Genomic DNA, 23,683 nt, shown 5'->3' on the forward strand with positions numbered 1-23,683 from the left:
CGGCCGCCCCGCTCCCCGCCAGCAGCCGCAGCAGGGGCCGGGCCGCGGACGTGAGGCGGCCCCGCCAGGCCTGCCCGCCGCCGGCCCCGCTCCTCTGGGACCGGCGAGCAGCCTCTGGCGGCGAGCGGGGCCGGGCGGCGGGGCGCTGCCAGCCGGGCCATGCCGTGTCGGGCGCTGCTCCTCTCCCTCCTCCTTCACCTCTTCCACCTCCTCCTCCTCGGCTCGGCCCGGGCCGCGGGCGCAGGTGGGTGCGGCGGGGCGGGCCGCGGGGCAGCCGGCGGCGCGGGGCTGGAGGCTGCCGCCGGCCTGCGCCTCTCCGTGCTCCTCCTCGCCGGCGGGCTTCCGGCACGGGAGGCGGCGGAAGCCTGTGGGGCGAGGGCCCGGGCTGGGGCGGCCCGGGGGGCGGCTGGTGGGGGGCGGCGGAGCGGCGCCTCCCGGGACCGTCCGCTGAAGTGAGTGCCGGAGCCGCGGCGGGGGGAGCGGGGCTGTGGTGGATTTCACCCGTTGCTCCCCAGCCTGTGCCTGTCCCTCGGAGGGAGGACGAGCCCGGATTTCCCCTGCCGACCCCGGGGCTGCTGCTCCTCGGAAATCTGCCGCCGGCTGGGCTGCCGCCGCCTGGCGTCCCGGACGCGGGCAGCCGCCGGGCAGCGTGGCCCTAGACCGGCTGCGGCCCCCAGAGAGCGGCCGGAACCCCACCGGGTTCGGCCTTGAGGGGGGTTGATGCGGTGGTAGGTCGTCGATGTGAGTGTAGTTTGTGACGTGGCCCCGGTTCATCACTGCACTTGGGCCTCGTCCGTAATTTTGTGAATTGACAGTTTAGGTAGGACTGGATGTAGGCTTCGATGTAGATGCTTTGTCGTAACGGGGCGGGGGGGTTTTGCTCTTCAGGTCGGGTCTGAGCTCTCGAGTGTGGTCCTGGCTTCAGTGTGTATGGCAGCAGGTGGGGAAGAGCTGCTGCGGCGTGTCTTGAAGGAGGTGTGCGTACAGCGTGGTCCGTGTTCAGGCACGCGGGTACCTCCGTGAGTTCAGCGTGTCCGCTATCACCTTCTCTGGGGTTCGTCAACCCCGGCTGGCCAGGCTGTGACTCCGGCTCTCTGGGGGCAGCTGCCGTTCCAGGCCTGCAGTCTGTGGCTGGACTCAGGGGTCCAAATGCCCACGGGTGGGTTGAGGTGAGCTGGGGGTCCTGCCGCAGTCAGCATGGCCCAGTCCCATCCCATCAGCAGTGGCAGGATTGTCCCAGGGAGCTGTTCTGGTGTCTGACTTGTGTGTAGGGCCTGACTCCCCCTCTGCGCTCTCTCTGGTAGGCACCGTGAGCTGTGTTTCTTACATTGCAAATGGGGATGCTTCACCTTTGAGCCAAAAGAATAGCCAGCTGTGGTCACCTGTCCCTACCTGGCCACACGCTTCTGCTGTTCACCTTTTGCAGGCCTTGGTGCTTGTCTGACAATATGAGAAGCCAGTTTGGTACACTAGAACAGCAAAAGTCCATCAAAAAAAATGACCACAGACTTCCTTTTTGCCAGTTTAGCAGAATGATGTGTTCTCAGGCTGATGCCCTCTCAGGAGCAGGGTCTGTGAAACCGATGGCTAGGCCAAGCAGAGCTGCTTTCACTCAGTGTAACTTGTGGCTTCACGCTCTGCTCTGTGAAAGCTTTGACTTGCGGCTTGAAGAGTCAGGAAGTCTCTGCATCAGGAAAAAACAATCTGAGCATTGTTTGGCAGATGCTTTAAAAGAACCAGTTCAGCGAGACCACCTTCCAAACAGAGGGAAAGGACTGGGCGCTTCTGCCTTTTCATGGCTAAGGTAGTTTGGGTTTTTTGAGGATACGTGCATATGTAGCTGCTTTTTTCTGAAGTGTGCATTTTGTTACTTCGGGTCATACAAATTAATGACCATTATGGAGTTCAGTGTGTGATTTCAGAAATTTAAGTAACTTCCCTTGTCACGTTATCTAACTGAAATACAAATGCATTTTCCTTCACTGTGCTATGGAAACACCTCCTCAGTGCAGTAGCAAGTGCCTTGTGGCGTACAGCATCTTGATGTTCAACTACAGAGCCATAGATTTGATGTTTTTTTCAGTGTCTTTGAAGCTGGTAGGTGAAATGATCTGTTTCTGAATGCTAATATACAGCAAAATATTCAGTGTGCAGTCTTTATTGAGAATATGAACCAGCTGCCCTTGTCTTTTATTGCTTTTTCCTTTTCTGTTTTCTCTTTTTTTAAGAGGGAGAGAAGAAAAAAAAATGCTACTGCTTATGTTTCGTTCTGACAGCTTTCTTGAATTTTGTAAAATTAGTTTGTATCGGATGTCTGAGTGCACAGATTACTGATGGTGTGAGATACCTTGCCACATGCCAGACCAGCAGTGAGAGTGCAAGAAAGAATCTGCGTGACTGGAAAGTGAAAACTTCTCTTGAATGAAGGAAAGGTTACTTAGTGGCCTTTAAAATACTCGAGAGATTAATAGTTTAGGTAACGTAAGAATCTCAAGAGTTTTGCAATGCTGAATGATGCATCTGTAGCCCAAGGCAATGTGTGTTTACTTAGGAGCACTACTCAAAAGCTGAGGCTAAGAAACTAGTAACATACCTAATTAAAAGTTTGAGAACTTAACTAATTATTTTGGACTTAGGGTTTAATGCAGTTTTATGAAGATTCATGTCATCTCTTTCCTGTACATGGAGGATGTTAAGAGCTTGGCGTGACATTTCTTCTGAAAGATAGGGCTGTCAGCATCAGTGTGCTGGCTAGTGCTGTGTAACAAAATCAGATGTAGAAATGAAAAAGAAAAAACTTTTTGACATTATCCCCATATTCCCAAAGAAGACTGGGGCCAGAATTTAGCTTAAGTGCTTGATCTTCTGATCTTATTTATGTAAAAATAAGCAAACTGTATGCTAGGAGACTATTGTCTTAGGAACAAAAAATGGAAATCTTATCATAATCATGTCATGTCGTGGTTGTCTTTGAGCTTAGGACCTGTTGACCCAGTGTAAGGGGATCGCTATATGGACAAATACAAGTCAAATGTAGAAGAAAAACCTTTCTCCTTCTTAGGACAGGCAGGCAGTGAAGCTGTTGCCCAACAAGGCTGTGCAGGCTCTGTCCGTGGAGGTTCCGGGACTTGCCTGGAGAAAGCCCTGAGCAGCCAGGTCTTATGCCACAGCTAGGCCTGCTCGGGGCAGGGGCTTGGACTAGAGACCTCCTGAGGGCCCTTCCTGCAGTGCTGCAATTAAAAGTGTGAGGCTTTTCTGGTTTCTAAGGCATTAATAACTGCATTTTCCTGTCTTCCTTGCCTCAGCCTACTTGCGGTGACCTTAGTCTCTTTCTTTTGGCTATCCCAATTCCTTGCCATTGGTCTCCTTGTCTTTCAGTGCTTTTGGTTCTCCAGTCTGGTGTTTTGCTCTGTTTGCCAGTTAACATTTCCCTCCAGCTGCTACCCCACTTTTTTTACTTCACTTGCCCCTATTTCCCAAGCCCTTGGTTCTCTGCCTTTTGCTCAGCTGCCCTCTCTCTCTCTCCCTCCCTCTCTCCTTCCACTTGGCTTTTCTGTCCGTTGGCCCCCAGCTCAGTGCCTGGCCTTTGGCCGTGCTCCAGTCCCAGCGAATGGCTTCCTCCTCCGCTCCGCCTGGACCAGCAGGGAAGTAGTTCTTCTCCCATAATAGAGACACGACTCTGCTCTCCACTTCCGTGCTGCTCGCCTCCTGACAAGCTGCTCGAGAGCGCTTGCAGTCTTCCTTCACCTTCAGGAGTTTATAGCCTGACCAAATTTGGGTAGATGTTCCTACTAGCAGAAGGCACGCCTCTGATGGAGGTTTCTGTCCTTTTCTACATTGTGAAATCAGTTTCAAATCTAACAAAACTTCAGGCTTGCAAGTGGAACAGTGCTCTATGTGTTTGTGAATGTTTAAGTATGGGAAGGCTTTGTTTTTTTGACCTGTTTCCTGGAAAGTTTCAGCGAAATGACTGTGTTTTCAGACAAGTTAGCAGAAGGCAGATGGTCAGGAAAAATGTGTTCTGAGTTGTTAACACAGTAAATAAAATGTGAAATACGGACAGTTGAAATAGATGAGCAAGTGGCAGTGGACCTTAATTTATAGCTTCATGGGAGAGCTGGCTGAGGTTCATTGTTTTGCTCTGGACTCGGTACTTTCAGTGCTATGTTTTGTATGGAATAAATAAAAGCAGTAAGTTGCAATTTAGTGCTTTGTGGATAGCAGGAACTTCATGTGCACCTAGAAATAGAATGAGAAGGAGGAATGGTTTTGCCTGCAAAGATGTAATATATGGTGATGGAATTTGGAGACCAGAAGTTAGTTACTGTATACTTGAATGCTTTAATAGTTACTTTTATTCCTCTTCTTACTTTAGAATCTTCTCCACGTTTACCAGCACCAAAGGATGTGATGGTTTATTCCTATAACTTTCGTAGTTCACTGAGGTGGTCCCCTGTTAAAGTGGATAGAGGCTTGGTGTTATATACAGTCCATTTTAAAACGTAAGTACATAGCTCTAAAACCAGCCAAACCGATTCTGTTCTGATTCAGTAACACAATTGGTTTTTTTTAAAAAGCTAAAAATTAATAAGTAAACGAGTTGTCTATTACAAATGATTTATATAGCTTCTGAAGACTGACAGTCTGTTAGCCTGTAATATTTCCACTGAACTGAGCAAAGATTGAAGACCTGAAGAGCACCCAGAAATGTCTCATAGTTTCCTGTATAATTTTAGCCTTACTTAATTCTCCCTCGCTAATTTAAATTCTTCCCCAGATACTGAGGGGGTGCAGGTGCTGAAAGGGCCATGGAGCCAAACCTGCATGAAAGTGGTAGTTTTGTAACTTCTGGTCTTGTTACAAAAATTGTCTCGGTGGGAGGGATCGTACTTGAGATAGTTGTGCTGTTCTGCTGATGGTTTATTTGTCCTTTGTTTTGCATTGCAGAGGGGCCTTTAACCAGTGGGATGAGATGAACTGCACCCGTATCGCCCAGACTGAATGCAGCTTCCCCTTGTCGCTTAAGGAGCGGCGCTGGACTGTTGTTTTGCGTGTGAGAGCTGAGCTAGGGCAAGTGACTTCTGACTGGGTGGAAACAGATCCATTTGTGGCAGAGAGAAACAGTAAGTCCTATTTATGATTTCAGTGTTTCTCACAAAGGAGATTTCTTTGAAAAAATTGTTTGTTGTCTGTTCTAGGCTTCTTTGACTCGTATTATGTACAAAAGCCAAGTGAGAGAATTGTATGTGTTCAGTTAACAAAGACTACAAGGCCTTGGTGTGTCACTAGGAATTTGATACTACTTAGTCCCTCTGTAGTGGGGTTAGCAGTGCACTCTTTCAACAGGTATTGAAAGAGAAACAGAGGAGTTTCCTTGGGTGGTTACGCCTTACAAGAACTATGACGTATATTATGTTAGAGAGTTTTCCATTTTCTTATTTCTTCACTTAGTGCTGCTGCATGCATACATACACCCCTTTGATTTGTCATAGTCTGAGTACAAAATACCTATTTCTCTTGGACAGATCTCTTTTCTAATAAATATAAACTGCCCTGACTACGGTGTAGAAGGGTCAAGGCACACTTTAAGTCCTGTTAAGTGTGTGAACAAACATATTGTTGTTCCTTATAAGATCTGCTCTTTTGCCTTGCTGTGATTGGTTTCAGGATTAGAAGAAAGTAAATATTGAGTTTAAAAATACCTCTGAAATGATAACTAAGCAGAGGAATGAATTTATTCACTCTTTGTTTCAAGTTCTCCCATATCTTGTGAGAAGCAGTGGTGGACCATGCTGCAAAGAGTATGATACTTTCCCTGGTGACTTCAGTTCTAAATCTTGGATTATGTCTAGTAATAAAGCGTGTGGGAATGAGGAACTACCCAGATCTTGAGCTGAGGATTACAACTGATGCATCTGTAGCTTGTGATCCAGGATTGTTTGGAAGTGGGATCCTTTGCAGTTAGGAAAGCACTGGACTAATGGGAATACAAGACAAAGGAGAGACTCAGTGTGGGAGAGACATTTGTGTGTCTGTTCCTTGGGAGAGCAAGAGGAGCATCATGTCATCATTCTTGTGTGACCACCCTTGAGATCAGTTCCTAGACACCAAGACCATGGGCTACTCAGTCAGGCTGTTCTCTTCCTTTAACGTTTGGGTCAGTCCCACTTGAGAGGGGGAGCTTCGGGAATTTGGGAGGACACGCAGCAAGGCGTTTGCAGTTGTACAGCAACAGGAAGTAGAAAGAAACTGAAATTTCTCTACCAGTACGAAGATCATGGTGGCCAATTTTCTCTAAACTAACAGTGGACAGAGCAGATTCTGCTTAAAAAAATTTTTAAGGTACAATAAACAATGTTGCATGCAAGGATTGATTTTTACTGTTAATAGTTACTCCTTTTTAGTATGCAAGCAGCTGTTAACTACTCTAATATTTGCATGAGTGGGTTTTTTGAGATCCCGGAGTGCTTTACAAATGCTGATATGCTTAGCTGGTGAAAGAAGTCAAGATACAAAGGATAAGTGACTAATGACCATATGTGACCTGTGATCACACAAGCATCTTGTATGAGGACTGACAGTACTTTATATAATATTTTTCATGATTTAGACCTCAGAGTTCTTCACAAAAGGAAAGCGTCATCTTTACCTTGTAGGACAGATGGAGACATCAAAGCAAGCGGGGGGGAAACTAGTTATTCCTCTTCCAGTCTATTGACCCAGTGTGCTTTTTAGAGAACATAGAATATGTGGCAGGCTATTTGAAGGAAAAATAAAAAAAAGAAAAAAACAACCCCAAAAATTGTATCACCATTAACTACAGATAAATTCAGATACATTCTAGTGAATATTTACTGAATTTCCAGAAAAAATTAACAGGAAACTTTTTAATTACATAGTTTCACTTATGCTTTCAAGTCTTTTTCCTTAGATTTGTAATAAAGCAGATAACTTAAATGCATGAGAAAATGTTGTATTCGTTTGCTTGAGAAAAAGCTGTCAATATTTAATATGTTTGCTGAGAGTATCTAAGTAAAGCTGAAGATGGTATGATGAGCTGTTCACTGCTCTTTCTGTGTTTGTTTTCAGCTACTATAGGGCCCCCTAAAGTGAACAGCGTGATTGAAAGCTCTGACTCACTTCTCATTAGTGTCACACCTCCTTTTGGATCTGAAGCAGGTGACTTTCTTCAGTATCATGTGTCCTACTGGGAGAACGCAACAAGTACTACTAAAAAAGTAAGAATTCTCTCTAATTTATTTTGTTCATAATGTCTTTGTGACTGAGATATGAGTCAGTATCTCTTGGCAAAACAGCAGAAATGGAGGAGGAAGACTAATACTTTTTTTTTTCTCTAGCAGTGAAGGTCACCATTTGGTGTCTTGAAAAAAAGTTAATTTGGTTTTGGCACAAGTGTTGCATGTATTATGAAACTTTCAAAACCATCTTTTTTTCCTCCGTATGAAACGAAGGTTAAATCACATTGCAGATGAAGGGAGAGAATCCACAAAGTGTCAAGGGTGACTTTAAAATGACATTTTGATTTCAAAGTTTGCTTAGGCAATTTGGAAGACTGGAATATCCTTCCTCCTTTCCTGTTCTGGTCTCGTTTGTGCTGGCAGCTTCGGTAATGGGCTGCTTTGGCCTGATGTCGCCTTCCTAGGGCAGAGAAAGGCAGAGTTATTAGAAACATGCTGGACACAGCTGGGATGAGCTGTCCCTGCTCATACTGTGACTGAGAGGTGTTGGTCTCATCGTGCGCTTATGCTGCTGTTTGGGGACCCTGGTAATTGTGTTCTTGACAGGCCAGCATTGCAGAGGAGGCATTAAGTTACATTTTAAAAAAAAGAGGAAGAAGATTCAAAAGAACGTCATTCAAAAGTCAAATGTTTAAAAAACAGAAGCAGAAAAAAGATTTACTTAAAAAAAAAACCTGTTTATTTCAAAGACCTTGCTAAATCTGAAACGCCTCCACTTCCTTCCTCTCTTGCGCCAACATGTGTTTTTCTGACACACATAAAATACCCTCATGTTTGAGATTCAGACCAGAAGTCACTCTTGTATGCTTCAGTAGGCTTCACCAAGGCCCCTTACAAGCTAAAAACTCCCAAAAGACTTTGGCCGTGTGCCCATCAGCTGTTTTCCTCTTCAGTGGAAGGAGCTGACATAATGGAAGCTCTTCACTGAACTACACTTCCGTCAGCCTCCTCTGATGGTGGAGGCACTTCTCATAGCTTGTTTTTCCCTCCCCCTTCCTATATTGTGCTCACTGCCTGAGCTGTTACAGAAGCAGCGTCAAAGCATCCAGCAGCGTGTTGTGGATAAAATGATACCTTGCATCAGTTTTCATGCCTCTGCTGTTCATGGCCTTAGAGATGGTTTTGAATGGTCAGGCTTAATTTTGTTTAAAAATAATGAAATTTCAAATGCGTTCAAATGGGAAAGTTGAAATATATTTCACTGTGTCTCTTGTTTGGGAAAGCTGACATATGCAAAATAAAATCTCTGCTTTTTGAATGAGAAACTTAAATATGGGGAGGGGATTTGTGTTGAAGACAGGTCTGGTTTTCACAGTAACAGTGCTTTTTTTTGTGTGTCTTTTTAAACAGGAGATAAAGATGAGCAGTACACTATTTGAGATTGGAAATCTAAAGGAATTGACGCTCTATTGTTTTAGAATTCAAGTAGAATTGATGACACATTCAGATCTCCAGCTACTTGGACTGCAAAGTGTCCCAAAGTGTCACAGAACTACAATCAGTGGTATAAATCTGATTTTGGGGTTTTTTTTTGGTATATAACAGGATGAGTGTAGAACAGGAGTTGTTGATCATGGAACTGGTCACTTACATACCTGTACTTGTCAGAGGTGCTAAAAGAGCACCACCAGTAGTAGCTCACAACTGTCATTAATGGCAAAATAATGAAATTTTTCAGTTAGTAATTGAGGGTCTGTGTTGTACTCTTCCCCTCGTCCTTTTCCCTCATAAATACTGCAGTGGGTATTTCTTTCTAGAAATATGCAAAGACAGAAAATACAAGTACCAGATCTTTAGCGGAAGTGATTGATGAAGGAGATGGTATTACTTTTGCAAATCGTCTTCCTCAGCCACTGCCTGCTGCAGGACAGGAACGTCCCTCTCGTCTTTGACCTACTTCCTTCTCTGACATTTTGAGCTCCACGTTTTTGTATGAGATAAGAGGGAGGGGGAGGGGAGGAGAGGGCATGTGCAAGATAACAGTTTGTCCCTCTCTTGAATCTCTCCGTACGACCATCAACACAACCAGAGGCACAACCGATCTTTAGCATGCTTTGAATACACTGGAAGACGCGTAGATGAAACCTCTTACGCAGTTTCTGAAGCCGTGCAGGAGCTGACCTCCTGGGTAGCATTGGCCAAGTACCTGCTCACAAGCCCCCGAGCTGTGACGAGCTGTGACGTTGGAGTCTGGGACGCTCCCTTTGCTGAAGGGAGGGGCATGTCTTGAAAGAGAAGGCCCTGCGGTTAATGGCCCTTGCAGACCACCCAAGGGTGGAAGGACAGATTGCCTTCCCTGCCCGCCCTCTGCCCCACAGCAGGGATCCATCCCTTCAGCCCTTCGTTTGCCCTGCTTGCCTTAGACTGCGTGATTAAGGGGCAGGAGCTCCTGGGAGCTGGTGACTTCCATGTGGAATCACAAAACAAGTTACTTCTGAACACAGGTGTTTAGAATGTATCTATAGTAGAGTTGCGATCTTAGCCTTGGAAATTATACTTTGATTACCAAGCATAGTACATTTCAGCTTGCTGTATATTGTCTTACATTTGATGGTGCATAAATATGAACCTACTGTATGTATATGGTGGTTTGTTTGTTTTTTCTTTTTCAGAGACAACCAGAGCTGCATATATTATACTAATATTTGTGTTGGTGTCATTATTTGTAATTCTGGTAACAGCTGGTTTGTTTCTTCTGTGGAGGCACCACAAAACAATTAAATATTGGTCTCAGCCACCTTTAGAAATCCCATCGCACTTTGAAGAGGTATGTGTAGACATTTTATTTTTGTCCCTGCTCTTCCCCTCCCCTGTAAAAGACAGTGATGATCTTTGAGTGAGTAGGAAGCTAGTTGTTGCATAACAGAAATAGAACAATAGATTGTTCACTCAGTGTAAAGTGTTACTTTTCTAATATGTGATCTCCCACTGTATTCCTCTTACTCAACTGAATTATTTTTTCCTCTGCACAAAGATACAAATGTTGCTATAATCCTGTTATGAAACCAGAGTAAGAGTCTCTGTTCCTTGACTACCCCTTGTCCATCCCTGTCTTTGCTTATCGAAGTCACCAGGCCTGAAACAGTCGCTCACTTGAAGCAAAAAGCTTTTGTGTGCTGCAGAACGTGTACTTGGGACCTAGGTCTCCGATTAGAAATCAAATACAGAAAAGGAGACACTGATCCTTTTAAGAACAAGGACTGACTTGAACACCTAACTACCACCTAGGGGAATGTTCTTGGGTTTTTTTCTTTTTTTTTTCCTGTAGGTTTAGCAATACTCAGATGAAAAAGTCATCCTGGGACTTTTTTTCTCCTTGTAGCTCACACATTTCTGTACTAAACGATACTGTTTGTCCTGTTCATCTTCCTCTTTTAGTATTTAAATGGGAAGTAGTCTTTAAACAAAGTTCTTGATTTAAAAGTTCTTGTTCAGCATATATTACATATTTTTAAAAGTTTGTATTTGTTTGCAGTTCTTTGAGGTGCATTTCCTTATATATATATCTGTGTGTCAGAGTATTCCATTGTGCAATGGTAGTTTTGTGATTGTGGAGCTGTTTTACCAGATTTTTATAGAAGTCTGGGTGAATGACCCCAGACTTTCTGCAGAGTCCTGAGTATATCATTTTCTCTCTTCGTGCTACCTCAGCTACCATTTCATGGGGGCTCAGTGGAAGCAGCTGTATCACATATCAAGCGAAGTATATCTCATGTAGGAAAAGAAGTCCTTGTACAGTGTAGTACAGTAGTGCAGCATTTCATGCAAAGGACTTTCAAGAATAGAATTTCTATTTCTATATCTTCTAATCATGTGTTTCTGGAGTAATTGCATTTATCTGGAAATTGCATTAATTCTGGAGTAATTGCATTAATCTGGAAAACCTGCTGCAAAAGGAGATACTCTTGAACAATGGTGAGTCTGGTTTTGGGCAAAACACTGGTAAGAAATGAAAGAAAATCAGTAAATACACAGAATTTTAAAAAAGTGTATTTCGAAAAGGAATCAACCAGCCTGAGGTATCTCCTCTTAAAACACTTTTCCATGAGTACGGAATACTGATTATTTTAAGGCAGTTTCATATGTACTCTTCTAGATTTTCAGAAAAATCATATGCTTCCTTCTTTTACAGAAGGATCTCAGCTTTCAGCATCAGTTACAGGGAGCAGTTCTACCTTCACATAGCAAAGCCAAACTGACATTTATGTCTTGAATTTGCTGAAGTGGATGTATTTGAGGTTCCCATATGAAACACTTGTTTTTAATACACCTGAAAAAATAATCCTGTTGCTTATTAGCCTTGCTATGATTACAGAGAAAGTGGTGCCTTAATTGAAACTAAGGTTAATTTTGTCCCACAACAGACGTGACTTGAGCTGCGGTCCGTCTCAGCCAGATTACGACACCTCCTACGGTAGAGAACAAACTTTTGAGTAAAACTACAAGCTATGTCAGTCTTTTAACAATGTGAAGGTGTCTGTGCTCCAGACATCTATTTTAATTTTTTTTAAATCAGGGAAAAAGTGTTCAATGGCAGATTTGCACTTTTTTTTTTCCAGTACATGAAGCGGTAGATGACTCCAATTCCCTGTGAAACACAAGATCAGCTTAGTGATAAGGAGAGTATATGGGGGTGGCAGGAGGAACAGAAAGGATTTTCTCTGGCCTATGTTTTTTTTCTAGTGCTCCTTTCTTTGATTATGCAGTCATTGTAAAGCTGATGACTTAATTTTGGAGGAAAGGGGAGCAGAGGGGGGAGGTCAAAGCAAAAAGTAACTACAAGAGAAGAATGCCACTGGAGTTTTCTGGTAGCAGTAAAAGATGCAGATCTGACTTGCCTGACACTGAACAAACCAGAATCCTAGATCTCGTTTGCTCCATCAGCCTTTTAGACAAGCTGTCATTTCCTGGATTCCTGCCGTTGGAGGGTATGTCCCCAGCAGCGTAATGAAGTGTTCTCTTCTGTCGCTTGTTCTTAACTAGTAGGAATTTGCTTGAACTGACATGAGAATATTAGCCAAAATTTATAAAGAGAAAAAAAAAGGAAATGGAGGCTGTTCTAACTTACTTAAATGGACATTTGCATGATGGATTGATTTTTTAGGTTTTTTTCCCTCCACAGAAATAAGGTATTTTTAACTTTCTCCTTGTTCAGTGCAGTTTCAAGGAAATCTAGTACAGCTCTTGCTGTGAATTCTGATCTGAAACAATTCGCCTCTAGGTGGTGGTACCTGCTCTGTCTCTGTCCTTTCTACTACATCTGTTCTGTGGATAGGTATCTAAACTCTTGTTTCTGGCTTTTTTCCAGTATTTGAGGGACCCTAGCATGCCTGGTTTAGAGGTGTTGGACAATTATGCCGAGGACGATCCCCACGATTCCGTATCTGTTGTATTTATTGGAGATGGAAGCCAAGCCTGTGGCAGCAGTTTGGACGGTCAAGCTCATGCACACAGTGTCTCCGGTGACAGTGAAGTAACTTAAGTGATGTCCTAGTGCGAGTGCCTCTACCAAGACATTGCAGAGGCTTCTGCCCGTGAGCGGTGCCATGTGGCTACTGGCAGGACAGACAGAGCTCTGGACAAAATGCAGCCACTGACAAATCCTGAGCAAGACGCTGCTTCCTGAGAATAGCCTGGACCCTGAGCCTCTGTTTAAATGGCTTCTGCTGTGCTACAACAGCAACTGTGTTCTGCCAGAGACTTAGAAGGTGGAATGAGAAAGGGATATGAACACTAAATTGCCTAAAGACAGGTTATAAAACAGTTACATTAACATCATCCTATTTCCCACTGCAAATTGAAATAAAGCTTTCAGAAATAATGGCACTTTATGGTAGGTAGGGTGTAGTACAACCTGAAACTTTTCAGTGAGTGAATAATTGTACCCTGAATTACTTTTATAGTAGCTTTTGTTTTGTTGCCTTATTTGTGAAGTCAGTGTTAGCACTCAGTGTGTATTATATCCCCCCCAGCATGCTTTTCTGAATCATTTTAAGTACATGCAGTTTTCTGTGGCAGCTTCTTCCCTCCAGATAAAAATGGCAGTTGGTGTGAAGTTCTGCAAAGAACTGTTCCAGGAAAGGCCTCCTAATAGCTGCCTCCTAGAAGCATTAATCTTCTGTTCCTGCAGTGAGACAATTGTCCTTCACAGCAAAACAAACTTTAAAATAATTTTGCTCAGAATTTATGTAACATGTATCAGTAACTGTCAGACACTAAAATCTCTTGTTGACAATCAGATTAGTCCTGCAAATTGTTGGTTGTGGTTTGAGTCCCTTAAAGCAGAAGACTACAAATTAAGCCTCACATCACAACCTGGTGGGGTCTGGAAAGTGTCTAATAAAGCACAAAGAACCACTACTGTACTAAAAAAATTGTTTTTATTTGACTTTTTTCCTGGGTTTGACACAAGTTGTTTTTTTTAAAAAATAATGCTTATTTGTAAATTACTTGTTCTATTAATGAACCTGGTCCCTGTCAGAGCTGTGGGCTGTCTATCTGAGATAATGCTGTTCCACCCCTCCCTTCCAGCAATACCTAAGACTAACATGAAAAATCAGTAACATTTTTTCTGAAAGCTTCATGAGGTTGTTTTCTTGTAGAACTAATCCAAGCACTTGTGATTAGGCAGCATGCCAAGACAATGTAGTTATCTGAAGATTTCAACTCTGGAAGAATTTTCAAGTCAGCCCCAGACTCTAATACCTGCTCTTAGGTTCATCCATGTTCTTTTTATATAATGTGCTATAAATAAGTGAAGAACCCCAGGCTTGCAAAAGGAACAACCTAAATGCATAATAGAGGGCATAAATAAGGTGGCAGTTGAAACATCTGTGAATATTTAGCAATACAGCATACTGTTAGAGTGGTTAATAGTTTTCAGTTACACAAACAGCCACAGTTAAAACCCTTTTGTTAGGAGTAACTTGACGGTTATCTTCACAACTGCCACCTGTAATGGGCCAAGATGTTATCTAACCAAGCCATCTCCCTCCACCTTGGCCTGTGCTGGAAGCACCTGGGGTATAAAAGTGGACCTCAGCATATTCTGAATGAAGCCTACATGGTTCGTTCTTATACTATGCCTGTTTTCAGTGTAGGCTACCAGAAAAGACACATGCTCAAAGCTGTCTCTCTTCTCTTAGCAGCTGCAAGGAGAGCATGATCATTCCAGTTCTCTAAAACCAGAAGGGTCAGTCAAGAACTACTTGCACAAAAGCAAACTTCTGGTAGGAGATGCAGATAACCTCAGAAAGCAGCTCTTGCCCTGCTCTTAAAACTTTTTTAACTGGGAACTTGCATTAAAGCACCCTGTAAGAGTTCTTCCAGAGTCAAGCACTTAGCCTGTGCTGTTCAAGTGGCAGGTGCAAGATACTGTAAAAAGAATTAGGTATAGGCTACACTTGTTTCTCACTTAGCAAAAATGCCAACAAACACTCCCAAGGCTTCTCAGCAAGAAACTGACAGACATGAAAACAAAAGCCTTGGCTTTACTTACTAGCCAGTGTAAGACTGGCTTAAAGGTCAGTACTACTTGAGCTATTGAGTACTACTGTACAATTCCCTTGTCAAATTCACTATTTTGAGAATGTAAGAGAAAGTTTATTGCAGTTTTCTGAAATTACAACCAGACAACTTATGTACAAAGCTCTGATTAACACCAGTGAATATATCATAACTCACTGCAGGATAGTGAAACCAGGATGAAGTTAGTCTAGCCAGTGGCACAATTTCAGCTGCAGTATTCGCTTCATATTCTGTCCACTGGAGAGATTCCCACAAGGGAGCAATTAGATGACTAACAGTATACAGTAACCATGCACAGAAGTTCCATTCTGCAGTTTTAATACCATTTGGTCAGCAATCTTGATAGACAGAAGTTATAAAAGCCTTTAGACACAAGGTAGTTTCAAATGCTTTAAAAACCACATAGAACTCGTAAGAGAAGTCACCAATAGCAAGATGGATATACAAGATCAGTCCAAAGCTACAAAACATCATTGTTCTCCCTTTCCCTATACTCCAGCTAGAAGAAACTGGATTTCAATAATGGAAGCATTCGCATAAAGTGCCCATAGAATTTAGGAGATAAATACATTTTAACTGGGGCAAATGGCAGTCCTAAACCCAGCAATTCTTTCAAGGTAAGATTGTAAGCAATAAATACATCTACTATATCCCCAAGTGAAATGCTCACCTTTTAAACAGAAAAGGTAATACATAGCAGGATAACTGTTCATTTATCAGCAAAAAGCTTTCCCTGAAGAAAATTATGCTAACATAATTTTAAAAATGTTAGTCTCACTCATTTATTCTTTATATTCCTTAAATATGACTGGCATCAGTTTGGTTTGGGTTTTTTTTTATTCTAATATCAGTAAATACATTAAATACTAATTGTTATCTATTACACTGAACAGCACGAGATTAATTCTAAGGACTGTGGTGCTACCAAATGTCATTTGTGCTATAGCAATCAGAAGTCAAAAAGTTTGATTTGCCATGCAGAACCTGCTTAACATAGGGCCTTGTTTAAAAATCCATAACCTTTTACAAAAAAAAAAGCTACTTTATATTTTTCTGAACAGTTATATAAAATTCTTAAAATCAGCTCTTATCTCAGCATACAATAGAATTTACCATCATTAAATAGAGGCTTAGCTGGGTCACTTCCATGCACCGACAACTCCTTCAGGTTACACAGGCAGCCCTTGGAAGATCAGCTCTAGCTCATCTATGCATAAAAGTAATAACCCCTTCTACAGGGAACAGGCTTTATCCTGCTTTTTCATTAAGAGTTCCACTGAAGTCTCTGATACATGTGAAGGTTTGGAAGATCAAGTCTTAGGAGCTGATGGAAACCCATGTATTTGAAGAAAGCCTGAAGGTTTCAGAAAGAAAGCCTGACATTCCCTTTTTAAGATATATACAGTCATATGTACATATTCACAAATTTGTCCGGTGAAAAGAGGGAGCTTATTACAGAAACTGTAATTTGTCTCAATTCATACAATTTAGAAAGCAAAACAAGAACAAATAAATGTAGATATATCTACATACATAGTACTATATAGCGACTATGGAATAGACAATGCTATATGTGATATCTCATCCCCATAACTCTTCTGTTCTTCCAAACTTGTAGATCAGAGTACTAAAGGGGGAGAGGAAAAAAAAAAATTCAGACCATACATAAGGTGGAAAAGGTAATTTTAATAGTATCCTTATATCTTACACTATCTACATTGCAAATCAATATCCCTCCAGTCACCTTAACTTTTGTTCAAGTCAGTATCTGGGTTTTGTACTTAGATTTCATTTATTATGCATTGCTAAAACTATGAGATCCAGCTGAAGCAACTGCTCAGACAAAAAAAATAGAGTGTCTCACAGTAAAAGCAGCTGCCCTTCTGAAGGAAAAAAAAAATATTCTGGTGTTTAAGAGATTCTAGGACCGATCCACAGAGTTACAGAGCAGCAAGTCTCATTCTGGCATCTGGCAATCAGCTGAACATAACATATTATGCTAGGATAGAATCTAAGCAATTAAATTTTTATGAGCAAATCAGAAAGAATATTGATCCTGTGGTGGATAAGCGAGATCTGAATTATAATTTGATTTCCAAAATGCCTTTTATAAGGTCAGATGCAATTACATATTGTCATGAATCAAAAAATTTGAGGGAACACAACCAAGCATGATTTCCTTATTGTTCCTTATACTTTAAATTCTTTTTTCTTATAGCCAACAAACAGGCAGTAAAGATGGGCACAGTCATACTAAATCGTAAGAGAATGAAGAGGGAGGGAAATGAGAAATACTGACACTGAGACCAACAATAACAAGCAACGATAAGTAAAAAACAAGCTAGATGCCTGGGCAATTAACTAGAGAACTAATACACAGCATGTTAAACTAAGTAAAAAAACTGGTGGAGTAAAAACCAGGGCTGAAGTGCAAATCCTGAAGGACTGGTTCAGGGAACACAGACATTATGGAAATACAGACATTACAAAACAGCACTGATGGAAGAGAATCTGATTCAATCAAAACCAAAGTTTTGGATAAGAACACTGAGAAGGGCATCCCTGACCCAGGTCTGGCCTAAGGAAAGGAGTCTACAGCAATGGATGGACTTATCAAGTGTTGCTGCCTGAAGTCTGTGGTGGGATAAAAAACAAAAACTTTTTTTTTTTAATAAAAAGGTTGTAATTTCTCTCATAGTTCAGACCTAGAAAACAAATTTTAGAAGACAAATAAACCTAAAATATATCTGCAGAGTACAACAGAAACTAAAGAAAGACACTTTCAGAAACAAGCAGCTTCAGAAATAAGTTCATTGAACTACTGAAATGAGACTAAAGATTTCAGGCATGGTGAAACTATTCTCAAAAATCTGCCTTCATCAGTATCCCATTTCAGTCATGTGCAAAACTACAGAAGATTTAGGAACTGCTATTTTCTGCAAGAACATAACTCATTTTCCAAACAGGGAGGCACAGTGGAACCAGTCGATCTAGCTCGCTGCAAAGCATTTGCTACAGTACTAGAAGAAAAATTGTTAGCACAGTAATTTAAGTGGGTAAGAACTTGCAAAAGAGAAGGTTATGTGAACTTCTTCAGTGACTGATACTGGAACTTACACTAATGCTTTCATCGTCTTCTATTAATAAAATCCATGGATTGCAGAATGCATTATACAATATAAAAAAAGATACGTAATGATATTAAGCAGAATAAAATAAATTAAGTGTATATTACAAAATGTGCCATCATGCTCTCAGAAGAAAAAAATTATCACTCTTAATGACTGAAAGCTCATCCAGTAGAAACAAATCTAGGTGTATCAGTTACCAGATAATTGAGCCATTGGTATGAAATAGTCAGGAAAAGGGCAATAGGATCTCCCACGTAGTGCTGTTAGGATATATGCCAAGGTATCTGTAGTACAGAGATGACACACCATTGCCATTATCCAGACACTGACAATGTCTCACCCAGAATAACGTCCATATGCGTGGTCACCCACGTTCTAGAGCTGTAAGTTCAGTGAGACCAGAAAGAGCTGGACTAACAGGAGCATGAGGGGAGTGAAGAGCCTCTCAGGGGCTGAGAAGGGGCAAATAAAACATTGTTTCTAAGCACTGGAGCAAAGTGAGTAGAAAAAAGTAGTTTTAAGAAAGAGTTTGATCAGTTTATGCATTGACTAATATCACATCAGCTCTCTGTACAATGTCAGTTACTCAGTGACCCAAGAGGTCCCTTTGGGCCTCAAGTAAAGCTCAGGGTGAGTAATAAATTGAGATACAGAGGGTCCTACACTGAGAGCAGCAAACACCACATTGTGGAAGGTCCAAGCCTGGAGCCAGCCTCCAGCTTTCAGAACTTATTTTCCAGGAGTATCAATGTGCACGGAGGCCGGTAAGTCAGATACCCCTTTGGAAGGAGGGAAATTTGCCCAGATAACTTACCTGAAAAATATCAACGCATTTTGGAAAAACACTGCTAATCCAGGGTAAACATTAGTGTCTGCAAAGTAAGTAACAAAGGAAATATTAAGTTCTTTTGTATTGGAAGGTGTATTTAACACACTATTCATCTATTCTCTGACTGCAAAACTAGATGGTATGGCTCTGACAAGAACAAACCACACACTTCCATTCTTATGGAGAAGTAATTTTGCTGTCAGCCAAAAGGCAGAAAATCCATATGTGAAAATAAACAAACTTACTCTGTGTAACATATGCTCCAAAAAGAATCCACATTGAAGCAATAAGTGAACCAAACATCAACATAAAGCCAATGAAGAGCCAGACACGAGCACCTGCAGGAGATAATAAAACCTCTGAGAACCATGTAGACTATTGTCCATCGTAACAGATGATCCAAGATACTAGTCTATTATGACACAGTATGTTACCTTGCTGAAGGCACAAAGGGAAAGGGTTAAACCCTGTATCAAGGGCAACATAAACCAAAATTCGCCTTCTCTAGCAAAACACATAGTAGCTGGATTCCCCTTATCTTAGTGAGCAGACACAACTACCAGAAATTTCCCCTCACCTGTAGGGAATGCCTATAATATCATTTAACACAACTTGGGAGTGGACTAATGATGAGGTACTTTGCCAAAGCTATAGTGTTTCTGAGGTAAAGATGGCATTCCAATAGGGCACGTAAAAACAAACGCTTCCTCTGTTTACTTCAGAAAGATGTTTTCAGATGGACAACATCTACCATAGCTAGACATCACCTGCTGAAAAAGGAAGATGACGCCACTGAAAATAATCAACCTGCTCACTCATGGGAAAGGAAAAATATTTCTATGCAAAGATTATCTTGAGCCAATTTATGAAGCATCATACGCTAGTTCAAAAATCAGTAAATCCTACCAGATTTCCAGTGAGGCATTCTACAGATCGCCTGAAAACAGATGCTGGGATCCACATGGGAAAATAGTAAGGGAATTGTGAGTGAAAGCACAGAGAGAGGACAGCAGGTCCACAGACACCACACAGTTAGTGACATACAGAGGAAACAGACTGTTTGTGATACATTCTAAATAAGTCATTCTTAAGGAATGTCTGCTCCATAGCCTACCACAAGGCAGAAATTTATTTCTCCCAGCAGCTATGGGATTTGCAGAGGAAAGTTTAGGTATTCAAGACATACAGAAATTGAAAGTTTCTATGTTCACCTTTTTAACAAAGAAAGTACTTATCTCCAAGTGTTAATTTTGAGAAGAAATTAACTTCACAGAAATTCTCTCCTACTCCTTAACTTCTGATTATTGTTTCTTTAACCACCACTTAGAAAAAACCCAACAACAATCAGTCTTTCAGCTCAAGATGATTTTTAAGAGTTAATTTACCTGTTCTTCCTAAACATCCATCACTGTAGCTGTCTCCTCTCACCTGTGCATTTGATACAGCATTTATCCTAGGAACAAAAAAGCATATAAACTTCAGATTATTAGAAAATCAATTTAAAGTTATAAGTAAAAAGGTAGCTTTTTTCAAGAGGAGACAAATTTGGGGAAAATTACTTGGCATTCTGTATAGTCACGTTACTACACGTGCCTTAACGGAAGGATTCCAACTGAATTTCAAGCAAACTCCATGTTCGTTCCTAAGTTTTACTTATATTTTTACATTAACAGACCTGTAAGATGAAAGAATTGCCCTTTTTAGTGATTGAAATATTCCTGGTGACTCTTTGGCTGTTTAAGTTTTTAAAATATCTAAAGCCATTTCACAGGAAAAGTAACAGCCAGTAACACTGTGCTCACATGATTATGATACCAGTTACTTTCCTTCACAATGAATACTGTAAGTATTCAAGTGAGAGACACCCTGTAAGGAGGGACATTTTCTTACAATGAGTTACACTGCTGAGGAAAAACCCCAGAAACTTTCAGATACCAAGTGTTAAGAAGGTCTTGCATATCCAAATGTATCTTTTTTCTTACCAATATTGTACGATTCAGCTATTACTTCTCCTTCAAGCTTGCCACATTTACATCCTTATAACAATAGCTATAATACTGCTACCTCTCCCATTTGAGGAAGTTTTGGGCCAGAGACAGCTGTAAAAATTATTTTTAAAAGGGAAAATGCAATCAAACATTTTATTTTGAGGTAAGCAACTGGGCAGCATTACATGAAAATTGATCTAGAAATATAAGCACTTATTACAGAAAGCCACTTGCATAATGGAAGGTCTGCTTTCTGACATTCAAAACAAATGGGGGGCAACAGAACAAGGAATAAACAAACCACAATCAGAAACAAAGGCCACAGGTAAAAGAAAAAAGGCCTTTACACTGGCATGCAAAAAGGCACAACAAGATTACTCGTAAGTAATTTATAAGCAAGTGATTCAAAGTTTTATCATATACTGTATTGTCTAGTAAAAACTGCTCATGTTTATTTTATAAGAACTCCCTTCATATACACTTACATGAAAAAAGCTAGTGTTGAAAACACCCCACAGGTATGGAACGCATGGTTCATTTGTTCTGGCTTAGGGTAAACTACTGCAGCATCTATCATTATCCACCAACCTGTGAAAAACTAGAAATAAAATAGACTGGTATTACGAGGCTGCCAGGGTACAGAGACAGGCAGGCAAAACACAGCAAATGTTCATGCATATCATTGGTTTAATTGTCTTTTAACAAGTACAAGGTATTCTAGAAAGTTATTAGCTTTAAGTCAGACTGTAAATCTGTTTGATATGCAAGTTCTGCATAAACCTTAAAGTTGATGTTTTCAGAGGAGCATTTGGGAATCGGTCACATTTTCTATTCAAATTAAGCATCAGTGTATGGCTAAATTCCCTGTACAGTTTTTAGAACAAGAATTCAGATTCTAAACACATATGATACACAAACTATGTATTACAGAGGTGTTCTAACATATCCAATTATGCAAAAAATCCACTAGGAATTTCAATCTTTTTAAAGAAGAGATAGCAGAACTGGTACATCATTATCAGACAACATGCAAAGTTATGTGACTTGCAAAAAAGCTGCGTATCAATTCCACTTTAAAAAGTTTTAAAGAAATATACTGGACTGAGGGGCAGTTAAGAGTGAAACTTCACTGAATTTGAAACAAAAATGTAACTGTCATACTTCCAAACTTATCAACACAGTTATGATTCACGTCCTCTCAAAACTTACCAATATGCCCGCAACGATTGAAGCGATGGCATTTCTTCTTTCGCTCCAGTCAATACACTCACATTCTGGCCACCGGAAGTTGTCTAGGAATCCTGCCATTTCCTCAAAGGTTAGATTGCCCTTCTTATTTTGTTCTTATACATTAATTTTTCCATACACGCTTGTGTCCTAAATACCTGAAACACAGCCAAAGATGCATTTAATACAAAATAGTAAGATCTTGAGATGTCTGACAACAGTCACAAGCAATCTTTACAATGTCTGTGAGTTTTTATTTGCTTTTTGTTGGGGCTTTTTTTTTTCCCCAGAATTAAGTATTCCATATACTCTATGGGTTCTATATTGAGCTATATTCAAAAAACCAACCTACCTTACAAACAGTATTACAAAATAAAATCATCACACGACCCAAAAAACTTATGCATTACATATAAAGTACTGTGTCTGAAACAGAAAAGAAATCAAATAGAATGTACTGTTTGTTCAAATGTACGTAACACAAAAACAAAAGCAAGCAAAAAAGCAGGAGCAAAAAAGCAAATATTTCAATCTAAGTTTTATCTTCAAAATAGAATTCTTTCTCTAGCATTAGCAGTTAAGAAAAGTAGGATACATACAACAGGGCTCCATACGCAGACCAGAACTTGGTCTTTGAGGTAGGTCAAGGAATCTTGCATAAGATACCCATATTTCCAGTCTCCAGATAAGATAGATAGTATAGTGCCTTTCTAACACAGAGAAAAAGGAATCAACTCAGTGAGTCACCTAATACCAAGGGTAAAGAATGTCCTGCTTCACAGAGAGAGGGTCATGCAGAACTTTAAATACAGGAAGAGGAAAGTAAAGGTAATTAGTGTTACACAGTGACTACTAAAACAACACAGTTCTCAAACAATTTGGTGAGACAGTAGCTATATAAGATCCTGCCCTGTATTCCTATTCTCACACTGTAAGACGATTAGCATATATAGTTTGAACATCAGAAGTTAGAATATTTACAGTTTTTTATTTAGCAGTGACTCACAGCCACTCTTAATGCCATTCTATGTTGTTTCAGTATTGTCAACTTCTGTATTTTCCCAACCTGCCATAAATAATTTCCAGATACTTGTTAAAGGCTAACAACAGACAAACGTCCTTTACGATTATGTTACAGGAAAGACAGATGTAGAGCATTTTTCTTGTTAATAATGGTAATTAGAAGTCTAGAGTGAGAAGTGAAATAAAAATAAAATAATAGAGTTTGCCTACACTACAAACACAGGACACCTCTATGAATAACATAAAAATTGTCCACTTGAACCTAGTTCCAGAAATCCATCCATAGTTACGATGCTACCTTAAAGCATGAAAATCAATCACTCAATTCCAAAATTATTTTACTTTTGTACAGTATCTGGACTCAACCATATAGTTATTTTCCTAGATCACACTTTTACCTAGCAATTTTCAGATCCTTATTCTTTCTACAACAAAATTGCCGCACTGTGCTACTACAGATTCACAACTGCTCCTACAGTCCTTCCTTCTTTTCCACTCTTAACATGGCTCCATCTGTACTTTACTTGTTCCTCTTCAAACACTGAGTGTGTCTCTTCCTCATCCCGCACTAACCTCTCCCTTCCCCACCCACCCTGGCACAGAGCTCATGGTTCCCACTGCTGTCCCACTCCAGGGTTTGGCCGCAGGTAGGAGTAAATAGACAAACACGCTGCGCTACTTCTGCTCCTCACTGAACAC

General features: G+C 40.9%; 2 protein-coding genes across 5 annotated transcripts in view; one reads left to right on the top strand and one right to left on the bottom strand.

The window, feature by feature from the left end:
- Window positions 1-13,633, top strand: IFNGR2 (interferon gamma receptor 2). The gene is made up of 7 exons (XM_074858230.1): window positions 1-244; window positions 4,376-4,502; window positions 4,948-5,123; window positions 7,090-7,238; window positions 8,610-8,763; window positions 9,872-10,026; window positions 12,568-13,633. Exons 1-7 carry the CDS (start codon window positions 160-162, stop codon window positions 12,739-12,741), a joined length of 1,020 nt encoding a protein of 339 aa, XP_074714331.1. The 5' UTR covers window positions 1-159; the 3' UTR covers window positions 12,742-13,633.
- TMEM50B (transmembrane protein 50B) overlaps window positions 7,259-23,683 on the bottom strand; it is a 22,230-nt gene continuing 5,805 nt past the window's right edge. For 2 of the 4 annotated variants that reach the window (XM_074858231.1, XM_074858233.1), the window contains exons 2-7: window positions 21,944-22,119; window positions 21,220-21,332; window positions 20,132-20,199; window positions 18,992-19,084; window positions 18,732-18,789; window positions 7,259-7,659 (exon numbers count right to left, since the gene is read on the bottom strand). In XM_074858231.1, the coding sequence (XP_074714332.1) occupies window positions 7,557-7,659; window positions 18,732-18,789; window positions 18,992-19,084; window positions 20,132-20,199; window positions 21,220-21,332; window positions 21,944-22,042 (534 nt within the window). In that variant the 5' untranslated portion in view covers window positions 22,043-22,119 and the 3' untranslated portion in view covers window positions 7,259-7,556. Of the gene's footprint in view, window positions 7,660-14,839; window positions 16,414-18,731; window positions 18,790-18,991; window positions 19,085-20,131; window positions 20,200-21,219; window positions 21,333-21,943; window positions 22,120-22,560; window positions 22,672-23,683 lie in introns of those variants that run through there. The other 2 variants (XM_074858232.1, XM_074858234.1) reach the window with 2 other exon arrangements.

This window comes from Strix uralensis, chromosome 2, assembly GCF_047716275.1.
Source record: "Strix uralensis isolate ZFMK-TIS-50842 chromosome 2, bStrUra1, whole genome shotgun sequence".
Classification (NCBI taxonomy): domain Eukaryota; kingdom Metazoa; phylum Chordata; class Aves; order Strigiformes; family Strigidae; genus Strix; species Strix uralensis.